Below are 18,135 nucleotides of genomic sequence, written 5' to 3'. Positions count from 1 at the left end.
ACTCTTTACGAGGCCGCTAGGCTAGCCAACTCTTTACGAGGCCGCTAGGCTAGCCAACTCTTTACGAGGCCGCTAGGCTAGCCAACTCTTTACGAGGCCGCTAGGCTAGCCAACTCTTTACGAGGCAGCGAGGCTAGCTAACTCTTTACGAGGCAGCGAGGCCAGCTAACTCTTTACGAGGCAGCGAGGCCAGCTAACTCTTTACGAGGCAGCGAGGCTAGCTAACTCTTTACGAGGCAGCGAGGCTAGCTAACTCTTTACGAGGCAGCGAGGCTAGCTAACTCTTTACGAGGCAGCGAGGCTAGCTAACTCTTTACGAGGCAGCGAGGCTAGCTAACTCTTTACGAGGCAGCGAGGCTAGCCAACTCTTTACGAGGCCGCTAGGCTAGCCAACTCTTTACGAGGCCGCTAGGCTAGCCAACTCTTTACGAGGCCGCTAGGCTAGCCAACTCTTTACGAGGCAGCTAGGCTAGCCAACTCTTTACGAGGCCGCTAGGCTAGCCAACTCTTTACGAGGCCGCTAGGCTAGCCAACTCTTTACGAGGCCGCTAGGCTAGCCAACTCTTTACGAGGCAGCTAGGCTAGCCAACTCTTTACGAGGCCGCTAGGCTAGCCAACTCTTTACGAGGCAGCTAGGCTAGCCAACTCTTTACGAGGCCGCTAGGCTAGCCAACTCTTTACGAGGCAGCTAGGCTAGCCAACTCTTTACGAGGCCGCTAGGCTAGCCAACTCTTTACGAGGCCGCTAGGCTAGCCAACTCTTTACGAGGCCGCTAGGCTAGCCAACTCTTTACGAGGCAGCTAGGCTAGCCAACTCTTTACGAGGCCGCTAGGCTAGCCAACTCTTTACGAGGCCGCTAGGCTAGCCAACTCTTTACGAGGCCGCTAGGCTAGCCAACTCTTTACGAGGGCAGCGAGGCTAGCCAACTCTTTACGAGGCCGCTAGGCTAGCCAACTCTTTACGAGGCAGCTAGGCTAGCCAACTCTTTACGAGGCCGCTAGGCTAGCCAACTCTTTACGAGGCAGCTAGGCTAGCCAACTCTTTACGAGGCCGCTAGGCTAGCCAACTCTTTACGAGGCAGCTAGGCTAGCCAACTCTTTACGAGGCCGCTAGGCTAGCCAACTCTTTACGAGGCCGCTAGGCTAGCCAACTCTTTACGAGGCCGCTAGGCTAGCCAACTCTTTACGAGGCAGCTAGGCTAGCCAACTCTTTACGAGGCCGCTAGGCTAGCCAACTCTTTACGAGGCCGCTAGGCTAGCCAACTCTTTACGAGGCCGCTAGGCTAGCCAACTCTGACTATCTAGTACCTCCTCATTGCTGGGATTTAACAAAGTCCAAACAACATCTCACCTGTTATCATTATTTCTGCCCCTTGAACCACTGCTGTTGTGGTGGTACTATCGATTCATTATCTGAGATCTGAGCCGTTCTGATTGACATGTTGTGCTCACTGACTGGCTGCATCACAAGTGGCATATAGGGAATAGGGTGCCGTTTGATGCAGTCATTGTTGCTGGCTGTAATAGGGAGACATGGGCCCTGCCGAAGTAGCCTGAGCTGAAGTTAAGCTTAGCCTAGACCTGGACTAAAGATCACTTTCAATGGAGAATCCTTTAGTCATGTTTCTTAGTCCAGGACTAGGCTTAATTAATCTGTGTCTGGGAAACGGGCCTTAAATTGGTCTGAACCCAAGAGTCCCAGCAACGGCTTAATTAATCTGTGTCTGGGAAACGGGCCTTAAATTGGTCTGAACCCAAGAGAGTCCCAGCAACGAAGATACTTAACTTTAACACAAACTATTTTCCAGCAGATACCTCAGGACCGAGAAATATATAGAGAGAGCTGGGGGGGGGGGCTTCACCAGGTATCAATACAACTGTTATTGACTCTCCAGGTATCAAGAGAAGTCAAAGAAAGACGAGGGGAGAGATCCTCAGTTTCTTTTCTTCAAATCACACGATCAAAAGATTTACATTCTAAGATCATAATTAAGAAGTTTTAAAGGCCTTGGTAACACTGGTCATAATCTGTCATGTTGATGACAAGTCATTTAATGTATAATCAAGGCCTTGATTGACTGCCTTTTCAGTGTGTCCAGACGAGGCTCCAGCATGGCTAGCTAGCTGGTGGGATTCCAAGAAAACTAAATTAACCAGTTGTAGAACGAATGCCCAGGGCCATGTGCTTTCGTCCCAGATCAGTCTAGTACTGTGGTTATAACCAGCTGCCCAGATCAGTCTAGTACTGTGGTTATAACCAGCTGCCCAGATCAGTCTAGTACTGTGGTTATAACCAGCTGCCCAGATCAGTCTAGTACTGTGGTTATAACCAGCTGCCCAGATCAGTCTAGTACTGTGGTTATAACCAGCTGCCCAGATCAGTCTAGTACTGTGGTTATAACCAGCTGCCCAGATCAGTCTAGTACTGTGGTTATAACCAGCTGCCCAGATCAGTCTAGTACTGTGGTTATAACTACCTGCCCAGATCAGTCTAGTACTGTGGTTATAACTACCTGCCCAGATCAGTCTAGTACTGTGGTTATAACTACCTGCCCAGATCAGTCTAGTACTGTGGCTATAACCAGCTGCCCAGATCAGTCTAGTACTGTGGTTATAACCAGCTGCCCAGATCAGTCTAGTACTGTGGTTATAACCAGCTGCCCAGATCAGTCTAGTACTGTGGTTATAACCAGCTGCCCAGATCAGTCTAGTACTGTGGTTATAACTACCTGCCCAGATCAGTCTAGTACTGTGGTTATAACTACCTGCCCAGATCAGTCTAGTACTGTGGCTATAACTACCTGCCCAGATCAGTCTAGTACTGTGGTTATAACCAGCTGCCCAGATCAGTCTAGTACTGTGGCTATAACTACCTGCCCAGATCAGTCTAGTACTGTGGTTATAACTACCTGCCCAGATCAGTCTAGTACTGTGGCTATAACCAGCTGCCCAGATCAGTCTAGTACTGTGGCTATAACTACCTGCCCAGATCAGTCTAGTACTGTGGTTATAACCAGCTGCCCAGATCAGTCTAGTACTGTGGTTATAACCAGCTGCCCAGATCAGTCTAGTACTGTGGCTATAACTACCTGCCCAGATCAGTCTAGTACTGTGGCTATAACTACCTGCCCATATCAGTCTAGTACTGTGGTTATAACTACCTGCCCAGATCAGTCTAGTACTGTGGTTATAACCAGCTGCCCAGATCAGTCTAGTACTGTGGTTATAACTACCTGCCCAGATCAGTCTAGTACTGTGGCTATAACTACCTGCCCATATCAGTCTAGTACTGTGGCTATAACTACCTGCCCAGATCAGTCTAGTACTGTGGTTATAACTACCTGCCCAGATCAGTCTAGTACTGTGGTTATAACCAGCTGCCCAGATCAGTCTAGTACTGTGGTTATAACCAGCTGCCCAGATCAGTCTAGTACTGTGGCTATAACTACCTGCCCAGATCAGTCTAGTACTGTGGCTATAACCAGCTGCCCAGATCAGTCTAGTACTGTGGTTATAACCAGCTGCCCAGATCAGTCTAGTACTGTGGTTATAACCAGCTGCCCAGATCAGATCAGTCTAGTACTGTGGTTATAACTACCTGCCCAGATCAGTCTAGTACTGTGGCTATAACCAGCTGCCCAGATCAGATCAGTCTAGTACTGTGGTTATAACTACCTGCCCAGATCAGTCTAGTACTGTGGCTATAACTACCTGCCCAGATCAGTCTAGTACTGTGGTTATAACTACCTGCCCAGATCAGTCTAGTACTGTGGCTATAACTACCTGCCCAGATCAGTCTAGTACTGTGGTTATAACTACCTGCCCAGATCAGTCTAGTACTGTGGCTATAACTACCTGCCCAGATCAGTCTAGTACTGTGGTTATAACTACCTGCCCAGATCAGTCTAGTACTGTGGCTATAACTACCTGCCCAGATCAGTCTAGTACTGTGGTTATAACTACCTGCCCAGATCAGTCTAGTACTGTGGCTATAACTACCTGCCCAGATCAGTCTAGTACTGTGGTTATAACTACCTGCCCAGATCAGTCTAGTACTGTGGCTATAACCAGCTGCCCAGATCAGCGTAGCTCTGCTTAACTTGTGTATAGGAATGTCACATGTTGCTGTAAAATAAAGGTTACTACTGGATGACCTAAAGCAACAATGATATGTTATTTGAAGTTCTCAGTCTTTCAAAATCTAAATGATTAATTTTGGGGCCAATGAGGGAAAGCATTCCAAACAACAGATCTTAAAGGATATGAAGCAGATGTGAATGATAAACCCATACGTTTTTATTTTAGGTGGGTTCACTCCCAAGAACTCCTAGGGTTGTGTCCCAAAGGCACCCTATTCCCTATATAGTGCACTACTTTAGACTAGAGTCCTATGGGGCCCTACTCCCTATATAGTGCACTACTTCAGACCAGGGCCCATTGGGCTCTATGTGCACTATACAGGGAATAGGGTACGGTTTGGGAAGGTTCGCTACTATACTGTGCCAGGCTGCTGTTTCTCCGGCTGTTAAGCTTCTGTTTTACTGTTGTTTTAATGTTTCTACATTGTTGATGGAACAGACAGAGTGGTTCTGTGTCCTGGTCCAGAGAATAGTTATGTTATTGAACTCTGTGGTTGATGGAACAGACAGTGGTTCTGTGTCCCGGTCCAGAGAATAGTTCTGTTATTGAACTCTGGTTGATGGAACAGACAGAGTGGTTCTGTGTCCCGGTCCAGAGAATAGTTATGTTATTGAACTCTGTGGTTGATGGAACAGACAGAGTGGTTCTGTGTCCCGGTCCAGAGAATAGTTATGTTATTGAACTCTGTGGTTGATGGAACAGACAGTGGTTCTGTGTCCTGGTCCAGAGAATAGTTCTGTTATTGAACTCTGGTTGATGGAACAGACAGAGTGGTTCTGTGTCCCGGTCCAGAGAATAGTTATGTTATTGAATTCTGGTTGATGGAACAGACAGTGGTTCTGTGTCCTGGTCCAGAGAATAGTTCTGTTATTGAACTCTGGTTGATGGAACAGACAGAGTGGTTCTGTGTCCCGGTCCAGAGAATAGTTATGTTATTGAACTCTGTGGTTGATGGAACAGACAGTGGTTCTGTGTCCCGGTCCAGAGAATAGTTCTGTTATTGAACTCTGGTTGATGGAACAGACAGAGTGGTTCTGTGTCCCGGTCCAGAGAATAGTTATGTTATTGAACTCTGTGGTTGATGGAACAGACAGAGTGGTTCTGTGTCCCGGTCCAGAGAATAGTTATGTTATTGAACTCTGGTTGATGGAACAGACAGAGTGGTTCTGTGTCCCGGTCCAGAGAATAGTTATGTTATTGAACTCTGTGGTTGATGGAACAGACAGTGGTTCTGTGTCCTGGTCCAGAGAATAGTTCTGTTATTGAACTCTGGTTGATGGAACAGACAGAGTGGTTCTGTGTCCCGGTCCAGAGAATAGTTATGTTATTGAATTCTGGTTGATGGAACAGACAGTGGTTCTGTGTCCCGGTCCAGAGAATAGTTCTGTTATTGAACTCTGGTTGATGGAACAGACAGAGTGGTTCTGTGTCCCGGTCCAGAGAATAGTATGTTGAGCAGGGAGAGCTAAATGAGATGAATATGGTTATTTAACTTCAGTGTTTCTGTCTCTTCTCTCTCTACAAACCGTTTGTTTTCTAGTTGTTCTTTGTGCTGGTAACGGCGTTGAGTAATTGTGTGTCTCAGAAATCTAGCGTAGGGCCGTCTGAAGCCAGATCCATCCGTTTGTTTAATCCTGGATGTGGACCACAAAAGGAATCTACTACAGTATGTCTGGGAAGACCCTAGTAGACACTGTCACACAGTTCCTGCTCTAACATAGACCAGTCTAAGCCTAAGTGAAGCATTTCATGTAGAATCCAAGGCTACAACCAGTCACCAGCTTCATAAGCAGTAGAAAAACAACACCCCTCCTCTGTGTGTTTGACAGAGCCTGTCAGGATAGATGGCAGTATGTTGACCCTCTGTGTGTTAGACAGAGCCTGTCAGGATAGATGGCAGTATGTTGTGTGTTGGACAGAGCCTGTCAGGATAGATGGCAGTATGTTGTGTGTTGGACAGAGCCTGTCAGGATAGATGGCAGTATGTTGTGTGTTGGACAGAGCCTGTCAGGATAGATGGCAGTATGTTGTGTGTTAGACAGAGCCTGTCAGGATAGATGGCAGTATGTTGTGTTGGACAGAGCCTGTCAGGATAGATGGCAGTATGTTGTGTGTTGGACAGAGCCTGTCAGGATAGATGGCAGTATGTTGTGTGTTGGACAGAGCCTGTCAGGATAGATGGCAGTATGTTGACCCTCTGTGTGTTAGACAGAGCCTGTCAGGATAGATGGCAGTATGTTGTGTGTTAGACAGAGCCTGTCAGGATAGATGGCAGTATGTTGTGTGTTAGACAGAGCCTGTCAGGATAGATGGCAGTATGTTGTGTTTGACAGAGCCTGTCAGGATAGATGGCAGTATGTTGACCCTCTGTGTGTTAGACAGAGCCTGTCAGGATAGATGGCAGTATGTTGTGTGTTAGACAGAGCCTGTCAGGATAGATGGCAGTATGTTGTGTGTTGGACAGAGCCTGTCAGGATAGATGGCAGTATGTTGTGTGTTGGACAGAGCCTGTCAGGATAGATGGCAGTATGTTGACCCTCTGTGTGTTAGACAGAGCCTGTCAGGATAGATGGCAGTATGTTGTGTTGGACAGAGCCTGTCAGGATAGATGGCAGTATGTTGTGTGTTGGACAGAGCCTGTCAGGATAGATGGCAGTATGTTGTGTGTTGGACAGAGCCTGTCAGGATAGATGGCAGTATGTTGTGTGTTGGACAGAGCCTGTCAGGATAGATGGCAGTATGTTGTGTGTTGGACAGAGCCTGTCAGGATAGATGGCAGTATGTTGTGTGTTGGACAGAGCCTGTCAGGATAGATGGCAGTATGGTGTGTGTTGGACAGAGCCTGTCAGGATAGATGGCAGTATGTTGACCCTCTGTGTGTTAGACAGAGCCTGTCAGGATAGATGGCAGTATGTTGTGTGTTGGACAGAGCCTGTCAGGATAGATGGCAGTATGTTGACCCTCTGTGTGTTGGACAGAGCCTGTCAGGATAGATGGCAGTATGGTGTGTGTTAGACAGAGCCTGTCAGGATAGATGGCAGTATGTTGACCCTCTGTGTGTTGGACAGAGCCTGTCAGGATAGATGGCAGTATGTTGTGTGTTGGACAGAGCCTGTCAGGATAGATGGCAGTATGTTGTGTGTTGGACAGAGCCTGTCAGGATAGATGGCAGTATGTTGTGTTGGACAGAGCCTGTCAGGATAGATGGCAGTATGTTGTGTGTTGGACAGAGCCTGTCAGGATAGATGGCAGTATGTTGACCCTCTGTGTGTTGGACAGAGCCTGTCAGGATAGATGGCAGTATGTTGACCCTCTGTGTGTTGGACAGAGCCTGTCAGGATAGATGGCAGTATGTTGTGTGTTGGACAGAGCCTGTCAGGATAGATGGCAGTATGTTGACCCTGAGAAGTAGGTCTGACCTCTGAGAAGTAGGTCTGACCTCTGAGAAGTAGGTCTGACCTCTGAGAAGTAGGTCTGACCTCTGAGAAGTAGGTCTGACCTCTGAGAAGTAGGTCTGACCTCTGAGCCCTGAGACGTAGGACCCATTTTTTTTGTTGTATTACCTTTGTTTAACAAGGTCAGTTAAGAACAAATTCTTATTTCCAATGACGGCCTACCGGGGAACAGACAGTGGTTCAGTGGGATTTGTACCTTGTCAGCTCAGGGATTTCAACTTGTAACCTTTCGGTGACTAGCTCAACGCGCTAACCACTAGGCTACCCTGCCGCACCACACAGAGAAAGGTCCACGTATATTTTTGCTACGATATACATCATATTCCTAACTGCAACTCTATTTTTCTAACATGTAAAGCCTGTTTTCAGATGAAACGTGATGAAGCCTTTTGTTTTTAGTAATAAAATGGTATAATTCAGTTCATGTTCCCTCGTTGCTAAGATACACCCTCACTGTTCTGTCAGCCTGCCTGATGGGTAGCCTGGAATCCAGGGTGTGCTAACATTCCACTCCTTGCCACTGTTTGGCATGACAAGGATTGGCAAGGAGTGGAATGTTAGCACAAAGATGACTGGATTTCAGGCTACGTGTCGGTCAGCCTGTTGGAAACCGTTCAAAACCACAAATATTGTCAGAATGAACGTGAAACACTTAAATGTTTTTAGTTTTGGAAAAAGTCCCTGAAAAATTAACGCCTTGATTCAATTGAACCTGAATTCATTTTTTCCATCTGAAAATGGAACTAGCAGATCTATCCAGATGTCTCCTTTACTTTCTTTTGGCACAATGCATTTTTAGTTATGACCCTCACTGACGTTCAGTTGTCGTGGCCCCCCAGTCTGTTCTGGTTATGACCCTCACTGACGTTCTGTTCAGTTGTCGTGGCCCCCCAGTCTGTTCTGGTTATGACCCTCACTGACGTTCTGTTCAGTTGTCGTGGCCCCCCAGTCTGTTCTGGTTATGACCCTCACTGACGTACTGTTCAGTTGTCGTGGCCCCCCAGTCTGTTCTGGTTATGACCCTCACTGACGTACTGTTCAGTTGTCGTGGCCCCCCAGTCTGTTCTGGTTATGACCCTCACTAATGTACTGTTCAGTTGTCGTGGCCCCCCAGTCTGTTCTGGTTATGACCCTCACTAACGTTCTGTTCAGTTGTCGTGGCCCCCCAGTCTGTTCTGGTTATGACCCTCACTGACGTTCTGTTCAGTTGTCGTGGCCCCCCAGTCTGTTCTGGTTATGACCCTCACTGACGTTCTGTTCAGTTGTCGTGGCCCCCCAGTCTGTTCTGGTTATGACCCTCACTGACGTACTGTTCAGTTGTCGTGGCCCCCAGTCTGTTCTGGTTATGACCCTCACTGACGTTCTGTTCAGTTGTCGTGGCCCCCCAGTCTGTTCTGGTTATGACCCTCACTGACGTACTGTTCAGTTGTCGTGGCCCCCCAGTCTGTTCTGGTTATGACCCTCACTGACGTACTGTTCAGTTGTCGTGGCCCCCCAGTCTGTTCTGGTTATGACCCTCACTGACGTACTGTTCAGTTGTCGTGGCCCCCCAGTCTGTTCTGGTTATGACCCTCACTGACGTTCTGTTCAGTTGTCGTGGCCCCCCAGTCTGTTCTGGGGCTCATCAGTCAGTCATTTTGATCTTTCTGTTTGGTCCACTGTGTGCTTGGTTCACTCAGCAGCCTGTAGACGCATGTGGGGAGGGAATGAAAGTCCAACTGCAAAGCAGCAGAACAATGGATGTGAAAAAGCACTTTGTCATGACAGACCTCAACTCAAACCATTTTCTCCAAGCTGTTGCAAAAACAATTTTGTATTGTACAATTATTTTTTTGGGGGAAAAAAAATGAAATAAATTGAATCCACAGAAAGAAAGATTGTCTTGTTCTGTCTTCCTTTGACTCTGAAACTCACTTCCTGCAACTCACATGTCGGCCTTCAGAACTCTCTCTCAAACGCTCATCTTTGTCTCCCGCTGTCAGTCGATTCCTGTCTGCTAGCTGGCCCGGCTTCACGTGTCTCTGGACAGTAAGAACTACATCTGGTAATTACCACTGCTTCCCATGCATGACATTCATGGAGCAGCAGGTAGCTACTGATGTCCTGTCACCCACCCTTCTAACCAGCCTCTTCCTCGTGTGTTTCCTGTTCAATCAGCTGCACCACAGCCTCGTTGTGCTCCATCGTTGATCAATCACTTACCTTCCTACTGGATCATCGTTGTTGCTGACTCATATTGTCTCCTGCTCCTTATCAGACGTGGAGGTTTGAGCGGTTTACCTGATTGACGAGTAACACCAGCCCAGTCCTCCGCCTGGAAACTGTGGGAAGCAGAACGTGATGTGCCACTGGTCTTGCTGAGCAAACCTATCCATATCTATTCTTCTTAATGAGTGTGAACTAACCTTTCTTACCGAGTTGAGTTTATTTATCCAGGTACAACAGAAACGCATGGTGGTTAAGATGTGCTGTACCAGATGTAGCTAACTGCTCTTTTTCAACTGCCGGCACACGGCTTTATCATTTAATGTGCACTGCAGTATTGTAGTGTGTAGCCTCGTAGGGAATTGATTTGGGTTTTAGTGTATTAGATAACAACGTTGGGCTCCAACTCTGGTCCTGGAGAATTACCGACGATGCATCCTGTCATCCATTAGAATAGTGATGACAGAAATACAGAGTAATCATGGTTATTCAGGGCCCCGTCTCCTCATCCTTCCTCAACCCTCTACTCATCCTTCCTCAACCCTCTCCTCATCCTTCCTCAACCCTCTCCTCACCCTTCCTCAACCCTCTCCTCACCCTTCCTCACCCCTCTCTACCCCTCTCCTCACCCTTCCTCACCCCTCTCTACCCCTCCTCACCTCTCTCTACCCCTCTCCTCACCCTTCCTCACCCCTCTCCTCACCCTTCCTCACCCCTCTCCTCACCCTTCCTTACCCCTCACCCTTCCTCACCCCTCACCCTTCCTCACTGCTCTTCTCACCCTTCCTCACCCCTCTCTACCCCTCTCCTCACCCTTCCTCACTCCTCACCCCTCTCCTCACCCTTCCTCACCCCTCTCACCCTTCCTCACCCTCTCCTCACCCCTCACCCTCTCCTCACCCTTCCTTACCCCTCACCCTTCCTTACCCCTCACCCTTCCTCACCACTCACCCTTCCTCACTGCTCTTCTCACCCTTCCTCACCCCTCACCCTTCCTCACCCCTCTCCTCACCCCTCACCCTTCCTCACCCCTCTCCACTCCTCTCCACCCCTCTCCTCACCCCTGTACTTGGCATGAGGATTCACACCCTTCTGCTGTTGCTCTCTCTCTGCCTCCATCACCTCATGTTTCAGCATGATAATGCACAGCCCCATGTCATAAGGATCTGTACACAATTCCTGGAAACTGAAAATGTCCCAGTTCTTCCATGGCCTGTATACTCAGACATGTCACCAATTGAGCATGTTTGGGATGCTCTGGATCGACATGTACGACAGCGTGTTCCAGTTCCCGCCAATATTCACCAACTTCCCACAGCCATTGAAGAGGAGTGGGACAACATTCCACAATCAACAGCCTGATCAACTCCATGTGAAGGAGATGTCGCGCTGTATTAGGAAAATGGTCACACCAGATACTGACTGGTTCTGATCCAAACCCTACCTCTTTATTAAGGTATCTGTGACTAACAGATGCAGATCTGTATTCCCAGTCATGTGAAATACATAATGCATTAATTTAAATTGACTGATTTCCTTATATGAACTGTAACTCAGTAAAGTCTTTGAAATTGTTGGGTGTTGCGTTTGATATTTTTGTTCAGTGTAGTTCTGGGAACAGAATTGTATGGAGGCCGGGTCAGGGGAGGGTTTCGCCGGGGGGGCTTTGCTTGGGTCATTGCGCTATAGACACTCCTTGTGACGGGCCGGGCGCCTGACCTCGGTCGTCAGGTGAACGGTGTTTCCTCTGACACATGGGTGCAGCTGGCTTCCGGGTTAAAGGGGTGGGTGTTAAGAAGTGCGGTTTGGTGTTTTGGAGGACGCATGACTTGACCTTCACCTCCCGAGCCCGTTGGGGAGTTGCAGTGATGAGAAAATATACATTTAATAAATCGATGACAAAATGACCAGAATGGCGGCCAAAATCTCTCTTCCTCTTCTCCCACTGCCGGCCACTGGGCTTCTTCTCTACATCTAGGGAATAAGGTGCTATAGAGGGAAGAGGGTGCTATAGAGGGAAGAGGGTGCTATAGAGGGAAGAGGGTGCTATAGAGGGAAGAGGGTGCTATAGAGGGAAGAGGGTGCTATAGAGGGAAGAGGGTGCTATAGAGGGAAGAGGGTGCTATAGAGGGAAGAGGGTGCTATAGAGGGAAGAGGGTGCTATAGAGGGAAGAGGGTGCTATAGAGGGAAGAGGGTGCTATAGAGGGAAGAGGGTGCTATAGGACTACAGAGGGAATAGGGTGCTATAGGACTAGAGGGAATAGGGTGCTATAGGACTAGAGGGAATAGGGTGCTATAGGACTACAGAGGGAATAGGGTGCTATATCTCCAATGCTCCCTGTGTGTATCCACTGAGCTACGATGGAATCCTGTGTCTGTGATGCTTCCCATGTTGTCCTCACTCAGTGATCAGTAAATATGTCTGTAGGTTCGGTTGCTCCATCTGGCTGTTCAGTACTTCATGGTGGCTGACTGTTAGGCTCTGGCGCCCTCTGGTGTTCACAATGTGATCCTGCACCAACCATGTGTTTTCAACCAGTAGAACTTTCTCCTAACAGTTACGTTTTACATGTTACAAGCAAAAAATATTTATAATCCATTATTATACCTTGGATACGTTGATACCTTTTAAAAACTAATATTTTGTCTAGATTACGAGATCAAGTCTTAGTCAACCCATGTGAAATGCAAAACTATTTATTTTGGTAAAGAAATTAAATCAGTTCTGAATAATCCATGTAGATTTATTGGAGGATGGAGACTGAGGAAGCGTTAGACTAAAAGCACCAGCAGGCCGCCAGCTGAGGAACCAGAACCAGAGCACTACATGTATCCAGAACCCTGCCATAAACAGAGCACTACATTTATCCAGAACCCTGCCATAAACAGAGCACTACATTTATCCAGAACCCTGCCATAAACAGAGCACTACATTTATCCAGAACCCTGCCATAAACAGCACTACATTTAACCAGAACCCTGCCATAAACAGAGCACTACATTTAACCAGAACCCTGCCATAAACAGCACTACATTTAACCAGAACCCTGCCATAAACAGAGCACTACATTTAACCAGAACCCTGCCATAAACAGCACTACATTTAACCAGAACCCTGCCATAAACAGAGCACTATATTTATCCAGAACCCTGCCATAAACAGAGCACTACATTTATCCAGAACCCTGCCATAAACAGAGCACTACATTTAACCAGAACCCTGCCATAAACAGAGCACTACATTTATACCAGAACCCTGCCATAAACAGAGCACTACATTTAACCAGAACCCTGCCATAAACAGCACTACATTTATCCAGAACCCTGCCATAAACAGAGCACTACATTTAACCAGAACCCTGCCATAAACAGAGCACTACATTTATCCAGAACCCTGCCATAAACAGAGCACTACATTTATCCAGAACCCTGCCATAAACAGAGCACTACATTTATCCAGAACCCTGCCATAAACCCTGCCATAAACAGAGCACTACATTTATCCAGAACCCTGCCATAAACAGAGCACTACATTTAACCAGAACCCTGCCATAAACAGAGCACTACATTTAACCAGAACCCTGCCATAAACAGAGCACTACATTTATCCAGAACCCTGCCATAAACAGAGCACTACATTTATCCAGAACCCTGCCATAAACAGAGCACTACATTTATCCAGAACCCTGCCATAAACAGAGCACTACATTTAACCAGAACCCTGCCATAAACAGAGCACTACATTTATCCAGAACCCTGCACTATAAACAGAGCACTACATTTAACCAGAACCCTGCCATAAACAGAGCACTACATTTAACCAGAACCCTCCATAAACAGAACCCAGAACCCTGCCATAAACAGAGCACTACATTTAACCAGAACCCTGCCATAAACAGAGCACTACATTTATCCAGAACCCTGCCATAAACAGAGCACTACATTTATCCAGAACCCTGCCATAAACAGAGCACTACATTTAACCAGAACCCTGCCATAAACAGAGCACTACATTTAACCAGAACCCTGCCATAAACAGAGAACACAGAGCACTACATTTAACCAGAACCCTGCCATAAACAGAGCACTACATTTAACCAGAACCCTGCCATAAACAGAGCACTACATTTAACCAGAACCCTGCCATAAACAGAGCACTACATTTAACCAGAACCCTGCCATAAACAGAGCACTACATTTAACCAGAACCCTGCCATAAACAGACAGAACCCTGCCATAAACAGCACTACATTTAACCAGAACCCTGCCATAAACAGACTACATTTAACCAGAACCCTGCCATAAACAGCACTACATTTAACCAGAACCCTGCCATAAACAGAGCACTACCATTTAACAGAACCCTGCCATAAACAGAGCACTACATTTATCCAGAACCCTGCCATAAACAGAGCACTTTAACAGAACCCTGCCATTTAACCAGAACCCTGCCATAAACAGCACTACATTTAACCAGAACCCTGCCATAAACAGAACCCTGCCATAAACAGAGCACTACATTTAACCAGAACCCTGCCATAAACAGAGCACTACATTTAACCAGAACCCTGCCATAAACAGAGCACTACATTTAACCAGAACCCTGCCATAAACAGAGCACTACATTTAACCAGAACCCTGCCATAAACAGAGCACTACATTTATCCAGAACCCTGCCATAAACAGAGCACTACACTACATTTAACCAGAACCCTGCCATAAACAGCACTACATTTAACCAGAACCCTGCCATAAACAGAACACTACATTTAACCAGAACCCTGCCATAAACAGAGCACTACATTTAACCAGAACCCTGCCATAAACAGAGCACTACATTTAACCAGAACCCTGCCATAAACAGAGCACTACATTTAACCAGAACCCTGCCATAAACAGAGCACTACATTTAACCAGAACCCTGCCATAAACAGAGCACTACATTTATCCAGAACCCTGCCAGCATAAACAGAACCCTGCACTACATTTAACCAGAACCCTGCCATAAACAGAGCACTACATTTATCCAGAACCCTGCCATAAACAGCACTACATTTATCCAGAACCCTGCCATAAACAGCACATTTACATGTATCCAGAACCCTGCCATAAACAGCACTACATTTAACCAGAACCCTGCCATAAACAGAGCACTACATTTAACCAGAACCCTGCCATAAACAGAGCACTACATTTATCCAGAACCCTGCCATAAACAGCCATAAACAGAGCACTACATTTAACCAGAACCCTGCCATAAACAGAACCCTGCACTACATTTAACCAGAACCCTGCCATAAACAGAGCACTACATTTATTTAACCAGAACCCTGCCATAAACAGAGCACTACATTTAACCAGAACCCTGCCATAAACAGAGCACTACATTTAACCAGAACCCTGCCATAAACAGAGCACTACATTTAACCAGAACCCTGCCATAAACAGAGCACTACATTTAACCAGAACCCTGCCATAAACAGAGCACTACATTTAACCAGAACCCTGCCATAAACAGCACTACATTTATCCAGAACCCTGCCATAAACAGCACTACATTTATCCAGAACCCTGCCATAGACAGAACCCTGCCATAAACAGCACTACATTTAACCAGAACCCTGCCATAAACAGAGCACTACATTTATCCAGAACCCTGCCATAAACAGCACTACATTTAACCAGAACCCTGCCATAAACAGAGCACTACATTTAACCAGAACCCTGCCATAAACAGAGCACTACATTTAACCAGAACCCTGCCATAAACAGAGCACTACATTTAACCAGAACCCTGCCATAAACAGAGCACTACATTTAACCAGAACCCTGCCATAAACAGAGCACTACATTTAACCAGAACCCTGCCATAAACAGAGCACTACATTTAACCAGAACCCTGCCATAAACAGCACTACATTTAACCAGAACCCTGCCATAAACAGAGCACTACATTTATCCAGAACCCTGCCATAAACAGAGCACTACATTTAACCAGAACCCTGCCATAAACAGAGCACTACATTTAACCAGAACCCTGCCATAAACAGAGCACTACATTTAACCAGAACCCTGCCATAAACAGAGCACTACATTTAACCAGAACCCTGCCATAAACAGAACCCTGCACTACATTTAACCAGAACCCTGCCATAAACAGCACTACATTTAAGAACCAGAACCCTGCCATAAACAGAGCACTACATTTATCCAGAACCCTGCCATAAACAGAGCACTACCATTTAACCAGAACCCTGCCATAAACAGAGCACTACATTTAACCAGAACCCTGCCATAAACAGAACCATTTAACCAGAACCCTGCCATAAACAGAGCACTACATTTATCCAGAACCCTGCCATAAACAGAGCACTACATTTAACCAGAACCCTGCCATAAACAGAGCACTACATTTAACCAGAACCCTGCCATAAACAGAGCACTACATTTATCCAGAACCCTGCCATAAACAGAGCACTACATTTATCCAGAACCCTGCCATAAACAGAGCACTACATTTATCCAGAACCCTGCCATAAACAGCACTACATTTATCCAGAACCCTGCCATAAACAGCACTACATTTAACCAGAACCCTGCCATAAACAGAGCACTTTACATTTTTAACAGAACCCTGCCATAAACAGTACATTTAACCAGAACCCTGCCATAAACTTATCCAGAACCCTGCCATAAACAGACACTACATTTAACAAACCCTTAAACAGGTGCATACAGAACCTGCCATGACAACCAGTGGAACAGCCACTTGCATCTAAATCTTGAACCCTTGAACCTGGAACCCTGCCATAAACAGGTGAACCCTGAAAACAGGATTTTACCAGAACCCTGCCATAAACAGAGCACTTTTACCAGAACCCTTACCCTATTTAACCAGAACCCTGCCATAGGTATTCCTTGAACCCTGCCAGAGAGCACTACATTTAACCAGGCCATAAACAGAGTACATTTAACCAGAACCCTGTCATAAACAGAGCACTACATTTAAGAACCCTGTAAACAGGAACCCTGATAAACAGAGCACTACATTTAACCAGACCCTCCGCTGTCCATAAACAGAGTTTGTTCCACTTTAACCAGAACCCTGGAGCACTATATTTAACCAGAACCAGAGCACTACATTTATCCAGAACCCTGATAAACAGTTTTGAACTGGGCAGCCATAAACAGGGAACCCTGCCATAAACAGCACTACATTTATCCAGTGGTAGGGAGGAACGCCATAAACAGCACTACATTTAACCAGAACCCTGCCATAAACAGAGCACTACATTTATCCAGAACCCTGGATACCCTGCCATAAACAGTACATTTAACCAGAACCCTGCCATAAACAGTTTTAACCAGAACCCTGTAGAGCACTACATTTAACCAGAACCCTGCCATAAACAGAGCCTGAACCCTGAGAGCACTACTGACATTCCAGAACCCTATAAACAGCACTCCAGAACCCTGCCAGAACCATGGTCTGCAGAGCACTACATTTAACCAGAACATACATTTAACCAGAACCCTGGATAAACAGAACCCTGGAGCAGAACCCTGCCATAAACAGGACTACGAACCCTGCCATAAACAGAGACTACATTTATCCAGAAGGTTAAACAGAGCACACCAGAACCCTGAACCCTTCATAAACAGAGCACTACATTTAACCAGATAAAATGAACCCTGCATAAACAGAGCACTACATTTATCCAGAACCCTGCCCAGCACTACATTTAACCAGAACCCTGCCATAAACAGCACTAAATTTATCAGAACCCTGCCATAAACGGAACCCTGATAAACAGACACATTTAACCAGAACCCTGCCATAAACAGGCACTTTTATCCACTACATTTAACCAGAACCCTGCCATAAACAGCACTACATTTAACCAGAACCCTGCCATAAACAGAGCACTACATTTAACCAGAACAGGCACTACATTTAACCAGAACCCTGCCATTTATCTGCCATAAACAGAGCACTACATTTATCCAGATGTTGTAGAGCATGAACAGAGCACTACATTTATCCAGAACCCTGGAGCACACATTTATCCAGAACCCTGCCATAAACAGCACTTATTTAACCAGAACCCTGCCATAAACAGCACTACATTTACATTTAACCAGAACCCTGCCATAAACAGAGCACTCATTTAACAGAACCCTGGGAGGAACCCTGGACACATTTAAACATAAACAGAGCACTAGAACCCTCATAAACAGAGCACTACATCTACATTTAACCAGAACCCTGCCAGAACCCAGAACCCTGCCAGAGCACTTCAGAACTTAAACAGAGGTGGTGATCCGAACCCTCATA

General features: G+C 46.4%; 2 protein-coding genes across 2 annotated transcripts; one reads left to right on the top strand and one right to left on the bottom strand.

Annotated features, from left to right (window-relative positions):
* Positions 1-2,030: 2,030 nt before the first annotated feature.
* On the bottom strand, positions 2,031-4,289 carry LOC127924883 (enterin neuropeptides-like). The gene is made up of 6 exons (XM_052509550.1): positions 4,286-4,289; positions 4,035-4,184; positions 3,819-3,998; positions 3,449-3,556; positions 2,477-2,728; positions 2,031-2,368 (listed from the first exon to the last, which is right to left on the bottom strand). Exons 1-6 carry the CDS (start codon positions 4,287-4,289, stop codon positions 2,031-2,033), a joined length of 1,032 nt encoding a protein of 343 aa, XP_052365510.1.
* A 3,182-nt stretch (positions 4,290-7,471) lies between these two features.
* LOC127924870 (uncharacterized) lies at positions 7,472-11,361 on the top strand. The gene is made up of 2 exons (XM_052509519.1): positions 7,472-8,088; positions 8,156-11,361. Exon 2 carries the CDS (start codon positions 10,259-10,261, stop codon positions 11,159-11,161), a length of 903 nt encoding a protein of 300 aa, XP_052365479.1. The 5' UTR covers positions 7,472-8,088; positions 8,156-10,258; the 3' UTR covers positions 11,162-11,361.
* Positions 11,362-18,135: the final 6,774 nt, after the last annotated feature.

Source organism: Oncorhynchus keta, unplaced genomic scaffold, assembly GCF_023373465.1.
Source record: "Oncorhynchus keta strain PuntledgeMale-10-30-2019 unplaced genomic scaffold, Oket_V2 Un_contig_4700_pilon_pilon, whole genome shotgun sequence".
NCBI lineage: Eukaryota > Metazoa > Chordata > Actinopteri > Salmoniformes > Salmonidae > Oncorhynchus > Oncorhynchus keta.
This window is presented reverse-complemented; position numbering and strand designations above follow the sequence as displayed.

Excerpts from the sequence above, each read along its gene's own strand:
- LOC127924870 (XM_052509519.1), top strand. The coding sequence starts at position 10,259 with ATGACAGAAATACAGAGTAATCATGGTTATTCAGGGCCCCGTCTCCTC.
- LOC127924883 (XM_052509550.1), bottom strand. Across the intron at positions 3,999-4,034 it reads TACTAGACTGATCTGGGCAG|GTAGTTATAGCCACAGTACT; the intron begins GTAGTTATAACC and ends TGATCTGGGCAG. Across the intron at positions 3,557-3,818 it reads TACTAGACTGATCTGGGCAG|CTGGTTATAACCACAGTACT; the intron begins GTAGTTATAACC and ends TGATCTGGGCAG.